This window comes from Narcine bancroftii, chromosome 9 (genome assembly GCF_036971445.1).
Source record: "Narcine bancroftii isolate sNarBan1 chromosome 9, sNarBan1.hap1, whole genome shotgun sequence".
Classification (NCBI taxonomy): domain Eukaryota; kingdom Metazoa; phylum Chordata; class Chondrichthyes; order Torpediniformes; family Narcinidae; genus Narcine; species Narcine bancroftii.
In genome coordinates this window covers 65,460,588-65,479,430 of record NC_091477.1, presented here as the reverse complement: position 1 = coordinate 65,479,430, position 18,843 = coordinate 65,460,588, and the positions used below count along the sequence as shown (strand labels likewise).

General features: G+C 42.0%; 1 protein-coding gene across 1 annotated transcript in view; it reads left to right on the top strand.

Annotated features, from left to right (window-relative positions):
• The first annotated feature begins 320 nt into the window (after positions 1-320).
• Positions 321-18,843, top strand: part of LOC138743563 (integrin-linked kinase-associated serine/threonine phosphatase 2C-like) — a 29,071-nt gene continuing 10,548 nt past the window's right edge. The window contains exons 1-3 of the mRNA XM_069899066.1: positions 321-407; positions 544-665; positions 15,092-15,211. Of these exons, the coding sequence (XP_069755167.1) occupies positions 321-407; positions 544-665; positions 15,092-15,211 (329 nt within the window). The remainder of the gene's footprint in view (positions 408-543; positions 666-15,091; positions 15,212-18,843) is intronic.

The following is an 18,843-nucleotide window of genomic DNA, read 5'->3' as shown; positions in this document are numbered from 1 at the left end:
CTTTCCTCCTCTCCATAAACCCCCTGCCCAATCCACTCTTTACTATTTTCATGTTCTTTGTGTAATCATCTAAACTATTTTATTATCAGCCTTCCCTATGGAGAAACAAACTGTGGCTTGTTCCTGGCTGTGGGCTTCCACTATCACCAACAAAGAAGAATGATGTGTTAACCCTAAAAAATGATGACCAAAAATGCTAAATATTAACAATCAAGTATAAAATAATAATTTCTTCCCTTGTATTGGTATCATTATTATTAATAAAACATTCAATTAATTAGTCTTTTGTGTACATCTATATGCTCAATGTGGAATAGTCTATGTATATTTTTGAGTTTTGGAATTCAATTGAGTGGATGTTTGAACTGGGTGTGTTTCATATGCTAGTGAGTGCACAATCTCAGCATGTAAGAACATAGGTCATTAACTGTCAAGTTCAGGATGAACCATTTATACATACCTGCAGTGTGGTGAAGTAAACAGTATTATAAAAATAACCATTTATTGGAGTTAGAATGAACAGTTACCTGTGTTATCCTTCAGGCTATTCTGTGTCGTTTCAATGAGACAAGCAGGAAATTAACATCTGTACCACTGGTGAAGGAACATAATCCAACCCAATATGATGAAAGAATGAGAATCCAGAAAGCAGGAGGGACAGTAAGGTGAGCTGTAAAGAAGATTTCTAAATAAAAGATGGGGAAAGAATGGAAGATGTTACTTGGAATGGTTCTTGGAAGAGTAACACCTTATATTCTATCTGGGCACTCTCCAACTGAATGGCATGAACATCAACTTCACTTATTTCTGTTAAACCCTTCCCTCAAGTCTCTCTCTTAACCTATCCCTGTGTTTCCTTTACTTCTGTTCCCCAGCCTCTTCCCTTCCCATCAGAGAACTGCCCTCCCCCATCACAACAGCTTATTTTGTCTCCACTGAGACTTCTTACTGCTAGTCAGTTCTGTTTCCCTTGCTCCTTCCTCCCTCATCTCCTGCCCCCCCCCCCCTCACCTTTGTGCCTGCCTGTTTCTTGCTTGTACCTGGATGAAGGGCTCCTATGAATGCTGCTTGACCTGCTTAGTTTCTCCAGCACTTGTGAGTATTGTACTTAATCCCAATGACTACAGACTTTTTTGTCTTACTGGTCCTTGGGATCTGCTGTTTAGTATACTGTATATAGTCCTGAGTCCATTGTGCATATTATTCTGAATGCTCAAAAACTTGCCAAAAGATATCTTTCTTTCTATATGTTTTGGGAGGGGCATTTAGTTGTGCTAAATGCAAGTAGGTAGTATTCTCAGCTTCCTTCAGTATCACTGGAGGGATAAGGTGGTAAATGTAAATGGGATTAGGTCTAAGAGTTCTGATGAATCTCTTGAAGTGAATTCTTGAGATTCATTGGTGTTGCATGTACAAGCCATCACATTCTAAGTTCTGGAAGGAAATAAGAGTTACTAGATCCTTACAACATTACAGCTCAAGAAACAGGCCCTTTGGCCCTTCTACACTCTGCCAAATTATTATTCTGCCTAGTCCCACTGACCTGTACCCAGTCCATAGCCTACCATACCCCTCCCATTCATGTGCCTGTTCAAATTTTTCTTAAATGCTAAGATTGAGCCCACATTCACTTCTTCAGTTGGCAGCTCATTCCATACTCCTACTACTATCTGTGTGAGGAAGTTCCCCCAAAACTTTTCCCCTTTCACCCTTAACCCATGTTCTCTGGTTTGATCTCACCTACCCTCAGTGGAAAAAGCCAATCTATATTTAATTGTCTATACCCATCATAATTGTGTATACGTGATCTCCCCTCATTCTTCTACGCTCCAGGGAATAAATTCTTAAATTGTTTAACCTTTCCCTGATACTCAGTTTGTCAAGTCCCGGCTACTCCCTAGGAAATCTCTGCATTCTTTCTATCTTATTGAAATCTTTCCTTTGGTTGGCTGACCTAAGTTGAAGACGATGCTCCACATTTGACCTCACCAATATCATATACAACTTTACCATAACATTCCAACTTCTATTCTCAATACTTTGGTTTATGAAGATCATTGTGACATAAGCTCTTTACAACCCAATCCACCAGTGACGCCATTTTAAGGGAATCATGTCTCTGTATTCCGAGGTTCCTCTGTCGTACCACACTCCTCAGTGCTCTACCATTTACTGTGTAAGTCATACCTTGGTTTGTCCTTCCAAAATGGAACCATCTCACACTTGTCTGTGTTAAAGATAAATTTTATGGTCATCAAGAACCTCTGTTTTCAAGGGATATTTGACATCCGGTTAAGAAGAGAGATGTGTATAGCAGGTATAAAAAGCAAGGAGCCGATTTCAGATGTTCTGATTTATTGTCAGAGTGCATACATGACATCACATATGACCCTGAGATTCCTTTATCCTGTGGGCATGGCAGAATTTCCCCTAATTGGTAGTACAAAAAAAACTGCACGCAGCGTAAACATATAAGCAAATAAAAGAACTAGAACAAAGAAAATCAATAAAGTGCACAAGTAAGGCTCCTTAAATGAGTCTCTGATTGAGTTTGTCATTGAGGAATTTGATGGTGGAGGGGTAGCAGCTGTTCCTGAACCTGGTGGTGTGAGTCTCGTGGCACCGATACCTCTTTCCTGATGGCAGCAGCGAGAACAGAGCGTGTGCTGGGTAGTGTGGGTCCTTGATGATTCCTCCTGCCCTCTGATGGCTACGTTCCCTGTAGATGTTCTCAATAGTGGGGAGGGTTTTGCCCAATGCTGATTACAAGCAGGCACTTGCGGAGCTGCATGATGTGGTCAATAAACAAGAGACAGGCCGGCCCCATGCGCTACAAATCTTAGTCAGCGACTTCAACTAGGCCTGTGTCAAGAAAACCCTGCCTAACTACCTAACATCTCAACTAACCCAAATCTGAACTCCCTAACTAACCAGAACCCTAACCCCACCCGAGCTGGAACCCCATTCCCAACCCTACCCCCAAAACCTCACAGTAGGCCCTAACCCAAATAGAAACCCCACTAGGCAGAGGAAAATGCACCCCAGGACATACGAAAGGGCACAATAAATACCAAAGGTGGAGAAGGAACAAGACACCGATCGCTCCAGGAGCTAGAAATAGACACAGTGTAATGAAAGCATGGGCGAACCAAAAGTGGCAGTTTATAGTGACACAGAACCCCCAAGAGGGGAAACTAATGAACACAAGAGGGATTATTATCTTGCTGCCCGCATAATGACAACCTAACCCTAATCCTTGTAACCTGCTGCACCAGCACACTCGATCAATGCTACACCAAGATAAGGAAGGCCAACTATTCTTTCCCAAGACTGCACTTGGCAGTTGAAACACTTGGCTGTGCTTCTTCTGACTTCAAGCAGACAGAATCTAAAAGGAGAGGCTCCGGAGGTTAGGACAGCTAGAAAGTGGCTGCAGGAAGCTGAAGAAGAGTTCCTCGAGTCAGTGGATTGGTGGTGTTCAGGAATTCTGCTGGTAATCTGAAATGGTACATCGAGGCTGTTCACACTTCATCAAAACAGTTGTGGATGAGTGTGTCCCCACCAAATCATTCATGGTTTTTACCCAACCAGAAGCCCTGGACAATCAATGAAATCCAGAGGCAGGTGTGACCTGAGGAAGGCTATCACCTGGGCGAAGTGGAGATTCCAGATGAAAATGGAAACAACAAGGGACCTAAATGCCATAAACTGTTACAAAACTAAATCTGGTAAAGTAGCTGACAGCAAAGCTTATCTCCCAGAGGAACTTAATGCCTTCTACGTGCAATTTGATATCAGTGTTAGTGAAGAACCACCCCTCTGCACCTCCACGTCCTCTGATGATCCCACCCTATCTGTATCTGAGGATGACATGTGTGCTGCCTTCAGAAGAGTGAATCCAGCAGGGCGTGGTACACACCTGTTTCAGACAGGCGCCCAAGAAGAGTGCAGTGACCTGCCTTAGTGACTATCAACCAATAGCAGTTACATCAACAGTGATCAAGTGTTTTGAAAGGCTGGTGATGGGGCACATCAGCTCCTTTCTGAGCAGTGACATGATCCATTCCAATTTGCCTGTCGAGGCAATAGGTCTAAGGGAGTTGCCATCTCATTGGCTCTACACAAAGCCCGAGAACACCTGGACTGCAAATATGCAAATGAGGTACCTGAAAAGTATAAAAAAATGAAGGGGAAATCAGGAGGGTGAAAAGAAGATGATACCGCTTTGGCAGAGAGTGAGGGAAATCCTATTTTGCAGCCCATTTTTCCAGCTGGTCCAAATCCCTCTAAGATTTGAAAATCTTCCTTGTTGTCCATTACACCTTCAACCTTTGTGTCATCTGCAAACTTGCTGATTTAATTTACCACATTATCTAGATTATTTATACAGTTGTCAAACCACCATGGTCCCAGCACCAATCCTGAGGCACACCACTAGTCATAGGCCTCCAGTCAGAGAGGCAATCACCCACTACTACTCTTTGGCTTCTCCTATATTAGCCAGTGCTGAATCCATTTAGCTACTTCACCATGAATACCTAGCGATGAACCTTCCTGACTAACCTCCTATGTGAGACCTTGTCAAATGTTTTACTAAAGTCCATGTAGACAACATCCTTCATCAGCTTTCCAGGTAACCTCAAAAATTTTATGAATACCATACACAAAGCCATGTTGATTATCCCTAATCAGCCCCTGACTATGTAAATATTTGCATATCTGATCTCTTAGAACAACTAATAGTTTACCTACTACTGACATCAGGCTTACTGGTCGATAACTTCTTGAGTTAGTTTTGGAGCCTCTTTTTCACAATGGAACAATATGATCTACCCTCCTATCTTCCAGCACCTCTCATGTGGTCAAGGACATTTTAAATATCTGCCCTGCAATTTGTGTACTCGCCTGCCTTGAGGTCTGAAGGAATACCTTGTCAGGCCCTGGAGGTTTAACCACATATTTTTACTTTAAAATAGCAAGTACCTCCTCTTTAATCTGTAGAGGCTCCATGACCTCACTGATTGATTGATTCACTTTCCTAGATTGCCAGTTTCCTGAGTAAATACTGATGCAAGAAAAACATTTTAAGTTTGCCCCATCTCTTCTGGCGCCATACATAGCCAATTATTCTGATCTTCAAGAGGACCAATTTTAACCGTTACTATCCTGTTGCTCTTAGAACTTTAGAAGCCCTTAGGATTTTCCTTTACTCTGCCAAAGCACCCTAATGTCTTCTTTTTGCACTCCTGATTTTCCTCTCAATTATTTTCATGCATTTTGTATACTTTTCAGGTTCTTCATCTGCTCCTTGTTGCCTATACCTGGTTAACATCTTCTTAACCAGATTCCTAATATCCTTTGAAAACCAAGGTTCCTGATGCCTGTTAACTTTGTCTTTATCCCTCACAGGCACATACAAGCTACTCTCAAAATGTCACCTTTGAATACCTTCTATTTTTTGAGCACATGCTTGCCAGAAAACAATCTGTCCCAATCTACGCTTTCTAGATCCTTTCTCATTTCCACAAAAGTAGTCTTTCTCCAATTTACAATCTGAATCAGAAGACCAGATCTTATCCATTATCTTCAAACTAATGGCCCTATGATCACTGGACCCTATGTATACTTCTATCACTTGTCCTAACTCATTCCCTATTAGGAGATCCAGTATTGCACTCTCTCCATTTGGTGCCTCGATATATTGATGTAAAATACTCTCCTGACAAATTTGACAAACTCCAAGCCACCAAGCCCTTTTACAGTATGGGAGTCCCAGTCAATGTGTGAAAGTTAAAATCATCTACTATCACAACATCTTGCAACTGTCTGCTATCTCCCTGCATTTTTGCTTCTCCCAATTCTTGCTGACTGTTGGGTGGTTAATCCCATTAATTCCTTTCCCATTCCTCAGATCCACCTATGTAGCCTCAGTAGACAAGGCCTCTGGTCTGTCCTGCCTGAGGACAGCTGTGATATTTTCTCTAACAAGCAATGCCACTCACCCCACCCCCCACCCCTCTCCCCATCCCATCTGTTCTACCATCTCTGAAACAATAGAAGCCTGGAACATGGAGTTGCCAGTCCTTGGGGCAGCACAGTTGATGTAGTGGTTTGCACAACACTGCTACAGCACCAGCGATCCAGACTGGGGCTCAAATCCTGCACTGTCTGTAAGGAGTTTGTATGTTTTCCCCATGTCTGTGTGGATTTTCCCCTTGGGCTCCAGTTTCCTCCCACCATTCAGAAAATGTACCAAGGTGTAGGTCAATTGAGTGTAATTGGGCGGCACAGCTTGTGGGCCAAAATGACCTGATACCATGCTCTATGTTTTAATTTAAAAAAAAATAAAATTCCTCTCCTGCAACCCAGTCTCACTAATGGCCACAATGTCATAATTCCACATGCCAATCCATATTCTGAGCTGATCTGCCTTTCCTACAGTACTCCTTGCATCGAAATAGATGCACCTGAGAACATTATTTCCACCATGAACAACCTTTTGATTTCTTTCTTTATATGAAGTCTTAACATAATCATTTTCCCCTTCACTATCTGCTCTGACACTCAGGTTCCCTTTCCCCACAAATCTTGTTTTAACTCCCCAGTGTAGCACTATATACCTTCCTGCAAGGATATTTGTTCCCCTCCAGTTCAAATGCATGTGGTTCTGCCGGTACAGATCCCATCTTCTCTGGAATATTATGATCCAGAAATCTGAAGCCTTCCCCCCTGGAGCATCTCTTTAGGCTCATTTAAGATGTATTATCTTCATATTTCTAATAGCGCGTGGTACAGGTAGCAATCCTGAGATCATAAACCTGGACATCCTGTCCTTCAACCTCACATCTAACTCCTTGAACTTTCTTTGCAGGACCTCATCACCCTTTCCAACCCAAATCGATCATGACATCTGGCTGCTCGACCTCCCTCTTGAGAATGCCACGAATTTGATCGGAGATATCCCGGACCCAGGGAGGCAACATACCATTCGGGATTCTCGATGTCTTCCACAGAACCACTCATCTGTTTTCCTCACTATTGAATCCCGTATCACGACAGCTCACCTCCTTTCCTCCCTCCCTTTCTTAGTCATATGGTCAGACACTGAGCCACAGACCTGACTGCTGTGCCTTGTGCCTAGGAAATTGTCCCCCTCAGCAGTATCCAAAATGGTATACGTTATTGTGGGGTGTGACCACAGAGGTGCCCTGTTCCTTTCCCCTCACCTTACTGTCACCATCCTCCTGCTTTCTAGATATCATTGTGTCCCTGTAACTCCTGTCTATTACCCCCTCTGCCTCCCGAATGGTCTGGGGTTCATCCAGCTCCAATTCCAATTTCCTAACCCACTTTGTCAGGAGCTGCAGCTGGATGCATTTCTCACAGATGTTGACTTCCCTGACTATCCACATTTTGCAAGAGGAGCAATCCCCTGCCTTGGCTACCATTCTTACTGTTTATGAAATAGAAAAAAACGTTAGAAAAACGTGTCGGGTAAAAGTGAAAAGGTTCTAGGTTCTGAGTTAAAAATAGCTGTAAAAGTTTACAGTGCCAAAGGGAGGCTCACTAGCCCAGAGTGTATGTTAATATGTGCTTATCTGAGTGGTTCTAGACTTATTCATGTTCATGATTAATCATGTATTCCTGTAATCTATTATGAAGATGTAACCAGAACATAAATATGTTGACTGCCCAGTAATAAAATCTAAAATTAGGGAGAGCCATGTCTTCATTCCTTTTGTGTTTTTGAGGATAAACCTTGTTTAGATGAGGGTGCTTACCCCTCCATATATAAGACGATATAATTGAATCAAGTGAATCAAAAAACAATTTGGGAATAAAAATTGGTATAGATTGAAAAAGGTATAAAAATTTAGGTAATAGAATTAATACGACCAACCATGTGTTTTAATAAAGTAAGAAAATTTTCTTTAAAGAGGTATTTATGATTCTTTGTAACTATCATACCGAGATATTTAAATTGATTTTTTGCAGTCTTAAAGGGAAAATGCAAAGGGCAAAAGTTCAATTTTATGCAGATTTAATCTATATTCTGAAGACTTACTAAAAAACTTACTAAATTGGGAAAGTATTGACATTATTGACAGAAAAGATGTGTCTAAATTAAAGATTGGCCAGCCCTGGTCTAGGTTAAGAGGACACAACTTCAGCATTGAAGGGGGTCTACTTAGAACAGAGATGCAAAGGAATTTATTCGGCCAGAGGACAGTAAATCAGTTTAATTTGATGCCACAGGTGGATGTGGAGGCCAAGTCATTGGGTGTATTTAAGGAAGAGATTGATATGTTCTTGATTAGCCAGGGGATCAAAAAATTATGGAGAGATGGCTGGGCAGAGGGGCTGAGTGGGAAATTGGATCAGCTCATGATTAAATGGTGGAGCAGACTTGATGGGCTGAATAGCCTATCTCTTTAAGTGTTATAAGACCATAAGGTAGGAGCAGCCGTAGAGTCTGCTCCCCCATTCTCCCATTCGGTCTCGCTCTCCTTCCTTCTCTCCATAACCTTTGATACCTGGCTAATCAAGTGAGGTCTCACCAGTACCTTATAAAGCCTCGACATCACATCCATGCTCTTATATCCTATTCCTCCAGATATGAATACCAACATTGCATTTGGCTTCTTCACCACTGACTCAACTTGGAGGTTAACATCTAGGTTAACATCCTTTTGCACATCTGAATTTTGAATTTTCTCCCCATCCAAAAATAGTCTGCCCTTTTATTTCTTCAAACAAAGTGCATGACCGTGTACTTTCCAGCATTGTATTGAATTTGTCACATCTTTGCCCATTCTCCTAATCTATCTCAGTCTCCCTGCAGCCTCTCCATTTCTTCGTCACTACCTGCCCCTCCGCCCCTCCACCTTTCTTTGCAACTTAGCCACAAAGCCATTTATTCCACAATCAAAGTCATTAACATGCAGCAGAAAAAACAAGTGGCCCAACACCGACCCCTGCGGAGCACCACTGGTAACCAGTAACCAATCAGAATAGCATCCCTTCATTTCTCTTTTCTGTCGATCAGCCAATTCTCTACCCAGGCTGATCTCTTTCCTGTAATTCTATGGGCTCTCATTTGTGAAGCAGCCTCATGTGCGGCACCTTTGTCAGAGGCCTTTTGAAAGTCCAAATATATAACATCCACTGCATGTCCTTTGTTCCGCCTGCTTGTGGTTTCCTCAAACAGTTGCAGGTTGTCAGGCAAGATTTTCCCTTCAGGAAACCACGCTGAGTTTGGCCTATCTTGTCATGCATCTCCAGGTACTCCGTAACCTCATCCTTGACAATTCAATTGAAACAACTTTCCAACCGCCCACGTAAGATTCTAGAATTTCCATCCTGCTGCCTCCCTCCTTTTTTAAAAAGCGGAGTAACATTTGCAATTTTCCAGTTCTCCAGAACCATGCCAGAATCTATTGGTTCTTGGAAGATTATCACTAATGCCTCCATAATCTCTGTAACTATTTCTTTCAGTGTCCGAAGCACCTTCTCTGATGATTGTGACTGTACTCACTTCTCTTCCATGACACACTTGAAAGTCCAGTATACTGCAAAATACTTCTTCAGTTCCTCTACCACCTCCTTGTCTCCATTATAATTCCTCCAGCATCATTTTCTATCTGCTCTATATCTACTCTCGCCTCATTTTTACTCTTAATATACTTTAAAAAATATTTTGGAATCCTTTTTTGATATTATTTGCTAGCCTCATTTCAAAGTTGATGTTTTCCTTCCTAATTACCATCTTAATTGCCTTTTAAAAGCTTCCCAGTCCTTTATCTTGTGAATTTTTGCTTCCTTGTCTGCCTTTTCTTTTGCTTATAGTTTGGCTTTGAATTCTCTTGCAAACCACATTTGTGCCATTTTCCAATTCTAATATGGTTTTTTTTGGAATATACCTGCTCTGCATTTTCCTAATTTCATTCAGAAACTCCAGCCATTTCTACCCTGCCAGTGTATCTTCCAATTAACTTTTGCTAGTTCCTTTTCTCTACCTCTTGTTTTTCATCTCCCTGCAGAACACTGCAGCACAGATAACAGCCCATGCGGTCCTGATCTCTGCCGAAACATCATTCTGCTAGTCCCACTGACCTGCACCCATTCCATAACCCTGCAGACCTCTCCCATCCATGTAGCTATCCAACCTATTCTTAAAATTTAAGACTGAGCCCACATTTTCCATGTCAGATGGCTGCTTGTTCCACACTCCCACAACTCCCTGAGTAAAGAAATTCCCCCTAAACCTTCCCCTAAAGCCATGCCCTCTCGTATTTATCTCTCCCAATCTAAGTAGAAAGATTTTACTCTGACTATTCCCCTCATCATTTTGTAAACCTCCATCAAATTCCCTCTATACTCTAAGGAATAAAATCCTAACCTGTTTAATCTTTCCCTGTATCCCAACTCCTGCAGACCTGACAACATTCTATTAAATCTTTTCTATACTCTTTCAATCTGACTGATATCATTCCTGTAAATTGATGACCAGAATTGCACGCAATATTCCAAATTTGGCTTCACCGAAACATCTCAACTCCTGTGCTCAATACTTCGATTTATGAAGGCCAAGATGTCAAAAGCTTTCTTCACAACCCTGTCTACCTGTGCTCACTGACCTTTTCATGGTCCAGCAACAGCTCAGTTTTAGAATTCTAATCCATATTTTCAAATGCTCACATAGCTTCATCACTCAGTTGTTTGGTTAGGCTTTTGAGGTACAGTACAACTCCAGTTATCCAAAATCAGATTCTCTGAATTCCTCATTTATCCACTTTTTTTTGGAGCCAAACTGACCTCACAGGTTGAAAAAAAAATTAATCAACATGAAATCTGAACGATGATTGTTCTGGTTTAAGTTAACTCCCTCCCTCCCCACTCTCTCTTTCCATTTCTCTTTACCGTCCCCTCTTTCCTCTCCAACTCTCCCTATCAAACTGCGTGTCGCTGTCTCCCAGCCACAAGTGGTCAGAAGAATCCCTTGTCCCAGCGTCATCAAGGAGAAGGGCCTCCCGTGCAGGAGCAGGACATTGGGGCTCAGTGGAATTCCTTCTCCTCCCCTTCCCTCCCTCCCTCCTCAGCACACCAGAGCTCCCAATACCAACTCCAAACCCGCCCCTCAGCCTTGCACACGCACACTGGACTCCCTGGTGTGCATTTGCAGTAGGCCTAGGGGAGGATTTGGATTTGTGACCAGGGAGACAGGAGCCCACCTGGGAAGACTCCCCAGGGATCAACGGCGGCGGTGGGAGTGTGTTGGCGATTGGTGGCAGTGGTTGGGAGGTCTCAGTGATAGGCGGTGATGTTACAGCCAGCATATTTTTTGGTTAGAATTAAAAAGCCTTCCTTTGTTGTTTGTTGTTTAAACATTGTTACAAGTGATTTGCTGTTGCTACTGGGCTATTTTTAAAAAAAGATGACCAGTTATCTGAAAATACAACCTCAGGCTGCATGCAATTGGCCACCTGTCTAAATGCTATCTCATGCAGCCTGGAGGTTGGTAACTAATGGACCTCTGCAAGGATCTGTCTGGGACCCCTGCTCTTGGTGATTTTTATAAATGACCTGGGTCAAAGAAGAAGAATGGGTCAGTACCTTTGCAGATGATACAAAGGTTGGAGATGTTGTGGATCGTGTAGGAGGTAGTGCAGAGTGGGCAGAGAAGTGACAGATGGAGTTCAATCCAGATAAGTGTGAAGTGATGCACTTTGGAAAGTTGAACTTGAAAGGGAAGTATATGATTAATGGGAGGATTCTTAACAATGTGAAACAGAAGGATCTTGGAGTCCAAATCCATAGATCTCTCAAGGTTTCTATGCAGGTTGATATGATAGTTAAGGAAGCTAATGGTGTGCTGGTCTTCATTAGTTAGGGAATTGAGTTCAAGAGCTGTGAGGTATGTTGCAGCTCAATAAAACTCTGGTTACACCACACTTGCAATATTGTGTTCATTTGTGGTCACCTCAATACAGGAAGGATGTATTTAGAAAGAGTGCAAAGGAGATTTACCAGGACCTTGCCTGGATTGAAGAACGTGTCTTAGTGAGGTGACTTTATAGAGTTCTACAAGGTTACAAGAGGCATCAATAGGGTGGACAGCCAATGCCTTTTTCTGGACCAGAGGACATCTGTATAAGATGAGGGGAGGAAAGTTTCAGGGAGATGTCATGGTAGGTTTTTTTTAAATTAACAGAGCGGTGGGTGCCTGGAGTTTATAGGCAGGGGTGGTAGTGGAGGCTGGTGTAATAGGGACATTTCAAAAACTCTTAGGCACATAGAAGCATGAAAAATAGAGACTTATAGGTGTGAAGGAGGGAACATATAGATTGTTGAGTCAGTTTCTATAGGTTGGCACAACATCGTGGGCTGAAGGACTGGAATGTTCATGGTTTCATAAATTTTCCCTAACGGGTCTGTGAAGTCCTTTTAGATGTTGTACTGCATTAAAAATTATATTGAGCTAAAATATGGCATGAATATGCTATAGAAATAATTACATTTATAATATTTCATAGGTTTTGAATGTTTGTGACAGCATTGGTACCTGGGTGTGATCTTAGTTGGCGGTCAAAGCACCTCTTGGGAATAGAACCCGTCAATTATACTCAAAGAGGCCTGTACTGCATTGGACCTTGCCAATCAGCTTGGGAGCTGGCTACCCAATAAAAGGCTCCACTGGGGTCCTGCTGCACAGCTGTACTTTGAAGGTGAACGAAGGGGAAGCTTGGCATTCCTCTGGTCAACAAAAACATGCCAATATAGTTCATGATCAGAGATATCCTATCTAAAAAGACACTGCCTCCCTTCCTCTCTTTACAATGCTCTACTCATGCATTAGTACTATATCTCAGAAGAGAGTTTTAACAAGCATTTGTTTCAAACAAAGAGCCAAAAATTACAAACATATCCATCAGAATGAGTAAAACAGTAAGTAATTGTGTTCAATTCTGGTTGACCCATTACAGCAAGGGTATGGAGGCTTTGGAAAGGGTGCAAAAGAGATTTTCCAGGTTGCTGCCTGGATTAGATGGTATGACATAGGGAGGTAATAGACAAACTTGGATTTTTTTTTCTAGAGCATCAGAGGCTGAGGGATGACTTGTTAGAAGTTTCTACAATGATAGATTGGGTAGGCCCTCAGAACTTTAACTCTGATTGAAAATGTCACATACTCAAGGATGTGTCGGAATGTGCTGGGCAAGTTTCTACACAGAGAGTGGAAGGCACCTGGAACAGGCTGCCAGGAATAGTGGTGGAAGCAGATATGATAGTAGTGTTTGAAAGACATGAATATGAGGGGAATGGAAGGCTTTGTACCATGGGCAAGCATCAGAATTTTAATTTGGCCATCATGTTCGACACAGACATTGTGGATGGAGGGACTGTTTCTGTGCTGCACTATGTTCTATGAAATTTATGTGTTCTCTTTTTGTTATTTAAATTAATCTGATATCCTGCACTACTTGGCAACTCCAAGACAATCCTGTGCCCTGAAGCATCATCCTTGTGGGAAGGTTTGCTGGTGATGTGAGAGAGATTTAAAGTAGTTAACAGGGTTAGGCAAAAGAACATAACAATGAAAAGGAGTGAAGGGATGTACAAATAAATTACAGGTAGTGATCAGTGGCACCAGAGCAAGGAAAAGGAAGTGATACTGACTGTCCTCTCTCTCAGCAGCTGACTGAGACAGAGGGCAATAAGCCCTATAAAGAAGACTAGTGAGTCAATATACTTTCAAGTCATGACTATCTTGCCCAAAAGTCTCTGCCACCTGGAATAATTGTTTGCCAATGAGAGACACTTGGCTAAAAAATTCACCAGTTCTGGGTTCTATATAATTCCTGGACACTAGATTTAAGGAAAAATAGGGAATGGAAATGGGAGGATAGTGGCTGTATTGATGGAGGGAATTGTGCAGTCCTGGAACAATCAAGGAGGGAATCTTTCCATTAAGAATTAAGGAAGAATTGAATGTCAGTGAGGAAACAACAATCGTAATTCAGGTTTATCCAACTTTACGAAACTAGAGTTACTACTAGAAACTAGTATGGAACCTTTCATAAGCCAAAATGACGCAAAGCGTAGAAACGATTACCATTGATTTCTCTGGGACTCCCGCGGAGCACTACTGCTAACCAGTAGCCAATCAGAATAGGATCCCTTTATTTCTCTGTTTTCTTCTGATCAGCCAATTCTCTCCCCCCTCCCCTTCTGATACAAAGGCCCAGACTCTGTGCCAGAGACTTGACCACTATAATTTGTCCCCAGTAGATTGTTCTCCCCACCAACAGTATCCGAAACAGTATTCTTGTTGCTGAGGGGAATAGCCACTGACTCCCTATTCCCCTTCCCTCTCCTAACAGTCACCCAGCTACCTGCCTCTTGGATGTGACTGTCTCCTTATAGCCCTCTACCTCCAGATTGATGTGAATTTCATCCACTTCCAGTTCCCAAACACAATCTGTTAGGAGCTACAGCAGGATATGTAGTCATCAGGGACACTTGTCCTGTCCCAGAATTCCCCCATCCTGCAGGAGGAGCATACTGCTGCCCTAGTTTCCATCTCCAATACCTACTCTGCATTGCAATAAAACAAACTTCCCTAATCAAAGCAGCACACCCTCAAAGTCTCACTCCCACAGTGGCCACTCTACTTAAGTTCCCTTCCCTTTATTGCTACAGTTAATTAACTAGTGAAGGAATTTAAACGACCTTTATCGGTGCTTTTTAAACAATCCTCTTCTCGTTCCAAGTCCCACTCTCGCATCTTTCAATGAGAAATGAACAAGCACCTACGTACCTTGGAGATTTTTAATCGATCCTCTTCTCGTTCCAAGTCTCGGTCTCGCACCTCCCAACAAGAAACTAACATCCCCAGATTTTCAGCAAATGATCCTTGGGAATATATATACCTTAAAGGCTCTGATTTTGAACAACTTCTTGCAATGACTGCCCAGCTTAAGAATCAGCTTGCTGAGAGGCAGATTTCTTGTGAGTCAGGTTCTTATCCTGGATCTTACTTATTCTTTGTGTTGTATTGTGTATAGCCTAATGTGGATTTGTTTCTGCACAGGGATGGTCGTGTGATGGGTGTGCTGGAGGTATCACGTTCAATTGGAGATGGGCAGTACAAGCACTGTGGTGTTATATCCATACCAGATGTCAGACGCTGTCCGTTAACTTTCAACGATAGGTATGGTAGACCTGTTACTACTGTGGGTCTTTTGTGTTTACCACTGTCATTATTAAGAGTTGCTGCTGGGGCTTGGATATAAGGGATGAGAAGAGGCAGAAAGAAAGCATTTGACTCCTAATGGGTTCCACATCAAACACACCATCTGTTCTTGATCACCTGCAGTATGTTTTATTCAATATCTAACTGAGTTATTTTGGATTTCAGGATCAAAAAGTCAATTCACCTGTGCATTTTGGCTTTCTGGTGATTTTATTTTAATATTCCTTAATTTGAGAAGAGAATTTTTTTGATTAAAAAGGTCACCCACATTAACTGTTTCTCTCTTCACGGATTCTGCATGGAATACTATTTCCAGCATTCTGTGCTTATATTTCAGAGTTCTCACAGCTGTTGGGTCTTTTTTTTTGGTCTTGAGGTAAAAAAAAAAAAATTTCACAACTGTTCCATTTGAGCTGTAAACTTGTGCAGATTTATTAATTGAAGACTGGCAAGTTTATAGAAGTGATGATTGAATGAAGAAGTACAGTAGCCACAAATTAACCTTTCTTTTATGTTTGGTTCAAAATCCCAGAATTATGTGAACAGGCACTGACTCAAAGCTAAAGAATGTTAATCTTTCGGGAGCTTATTGTATATTGTTAACAATCTCTGGTCTGATGTTTTGTGGCAGGTATCTTTGGGTCAACTACCACATTTAAACAAAAAAAGACAATTATTTTTTTCAAAATTTGACTAGTATGAGGGAAATTCTACAATATTTTAAATTCAGAATTGCATTTGCACCAAATTTGCAGACAGCCAGTACTTGAAGCGAGCTTATAGTACCTGGCTAGACATAACATTACGTACATAAAAATCTCTGGAGTGTTTTAAGAAAAAGAGTCCATACCTGGAAAGAAATGAAATAAGCTCATACTTTGGTACATATTGATGGATAGTGTTTGTACAGTTGCATCTGGAACTGCCTGAAAGAGCCAGGAAGATAAAAGAGTCAAATCTTTCTGTAGAGCATCAAAGAGTTCACAAGGACATTGACATTTCTGGAGATGTTGGTGGGAAGCCAGTGGAAAAAAGTTTTTTTTTGACCAGTAACAGCCAGCGACATTTTCTGCAGCAAATTCCCACCTTCCACCACAGCTAAGCTCCTCCCATAGAGCTGTGACATTGACATGCTGAGGCATGTAAAGCTGTGAAAGATTTCCCAGATGTGACCACCACAGCGATTGGCCAGTTACTGTCCTCTAGCCCTCCGATAAATGGAGTTATCAACTGCAGTGTCATCACACAACATACATGGCTTTTAAAACTCAGTTTAGATTCTTCCATAATCACTCACCACTAGATGTCAATGCAGCCTTGATTCAAACATTGACACTAGCTGAATGCCAGATATCTGATGACAGATACAATCCCTGACATCGGCCACATAGCTTGACATTCAGAGGGTCCTAGAAAATCTAAAGTTTAATCCTACAGAGCCTGTAATCGTACCTGGCACTAGGAAAATTATCATAGTTGCTGCAGGCATTTCTAATTACAGATTATTGCCATAGATATTCCTTGATGAGGAGCTGTCCCTGACTAGTCCTTGCTCAGCTGTTTCAGAGATATATTTTCTTACAGGAGTTGAGTTAAGGATCAGACCTTTTGCTTGTCAACCGTTGGTGATTGGCTCCATGTACATTTCTTCTTGTAATGAAGTAGTCCATTCCGGTCCATGTAACCGTTCTTTTTTCTTTGGCTTGGCTTCGCGGACGAAGATTTATGGAGGGGGTAAAAAGTCCACGTCAGCTGCAGGCTCGTTTGTGGCTGACCAGTCCGATGCGGGACAGGCAGACACGATTGCAGCGGTTGCAAGGGAAAATTGGTTGGTTGGGGTTGGGTGTTGGGTTTTTCCTCCTTTGCCTTTTGTCAGTGAGGTGGGCTCTGCGGTCTTCTTCAAAGGAGGCTGCTGCCCGCCAAACTGTGAGGCGCCAAGATGCACGGTTTGAGGCGTTATCAGCCCACTGGCGGTGGTCAATGTGGCAGGCACCAAGAGATTTCTTTAGGCAGTCCTTGTACCTTTTCTTTGGTGCACCTCTGTCACGGTGGCCAGTGGAGAGCTCGCCATATAATACGATCTTGGGAAGGCGATGGTCCTCCATTCTGGAGACGTGACCCATCCAGCGCAGCTGGATCTTCAGCAGCGTGGACTTGATGCTGTCGACCTCTGCCATCTCGAGTACCTCGACGTTAGGGGTGTGAGCGCTCCAATGGATGTTGAGGATGGAGCGGAGACAACGCTGGTGGAAGCGTTCTAGGAGCCGTAGGTGGTGCCGGTAGAGGACCCATGATTCGGAGCCGAACAGGAGTGTGGGTATGACAACGGCTCTGTATACGCTTATCTTTGTGAGGTTTTTCAGTTGGTTGTTTTTCCAGACTCTTTTGTGTAGTCTTCCAAAGGCGCTATTTGCCTTGGCAAACCGTTAAAAGCTAGAGAATAAGCAGCTCTTTCTGACCTTGAGGTATGGCAAACCATTGTGACGTGTCAGGTGTAGAATCTAGGAAGTCAAAGGTCATGGAGAATGTGTAGAAGAGAGCTTTGTCAATATTTTTTAAAAATCTGCATATTATTAAAACTTTAGATTCTATGCATTAGAGTTATGTAGAGGAGGTCTAATACCTGTTTGAGCATTAACTATTTGGCCTGTACCGCAGGAAAAATAATATAGCTAACGTCATTGCTCTTGGGCCAAGAGGAGACAAACTGAGAAACAAGATTATTTTTCTCTGTTCATATAGTAATGTTTGCTGGAGAATGTAAAGTTCTTGAAAAGAAAATCTGCAAAGGATATAATTAACTCTGTCGAGTCCATATTTAGTATATTTATCCTGTAAAATACCTGTAAACTTTGAATTCCTTCTATTGAGGGTCTGAATTCCCATGATCAGGTCAGAAGGCCTGATGGGCTAAAGTGAACCAGATGGATTTCTACAAAAGTTATTTTCCTTCTGATGGTACCTTGAAATTATCAAATTTAGTGAATTTTTATGCAGCTTACCGGGAGTGGATTTAACTTCATAGCCAAGGCCACTCCACTTCTCTATCCTATTAATGGCATGTGACATTCAGATAAGGCTCAGTCATATTCCTACAGCTGTGGAATGTCCCGCAGGTAGTCAATGTCTAGGTTCAGAAATGAACAGTGTCATTAAATACATGCACTAAGGGCTACCTTTAAGATTGGCGAGAAAAAGAAATCTGCAAACCAACTCAGTATTTTTCCCTCTCTAATCTTCTTTGTAAACTATGGCTAAAATTTCACAGCCTGTAGAATGAACATGTGTTGACACAGATAATTTTCCATATTTTAATTGAAAGAAGGAAGGGGGTGAGAAAGGTGAGTTCAGGAATGGATGGAACCCTACTTTATGCTTTCAGTCAAGTCCAGACATCAGCAGTGACCTGTATTTCCTCACCCTGTTATGTTCACCAAATTATTTTGTGTTCCCTCATGACAGTGTTTGATAAGTAGGGACAGACTTGACAAATGAGTAATAATGTTGTTCATTCAGTTGATTTTAGCGTTAAGTAAATAAGGGACTTGTTCTTCTGCTGGTGAGGCCCACAAGATAACATCTCCCTGAGC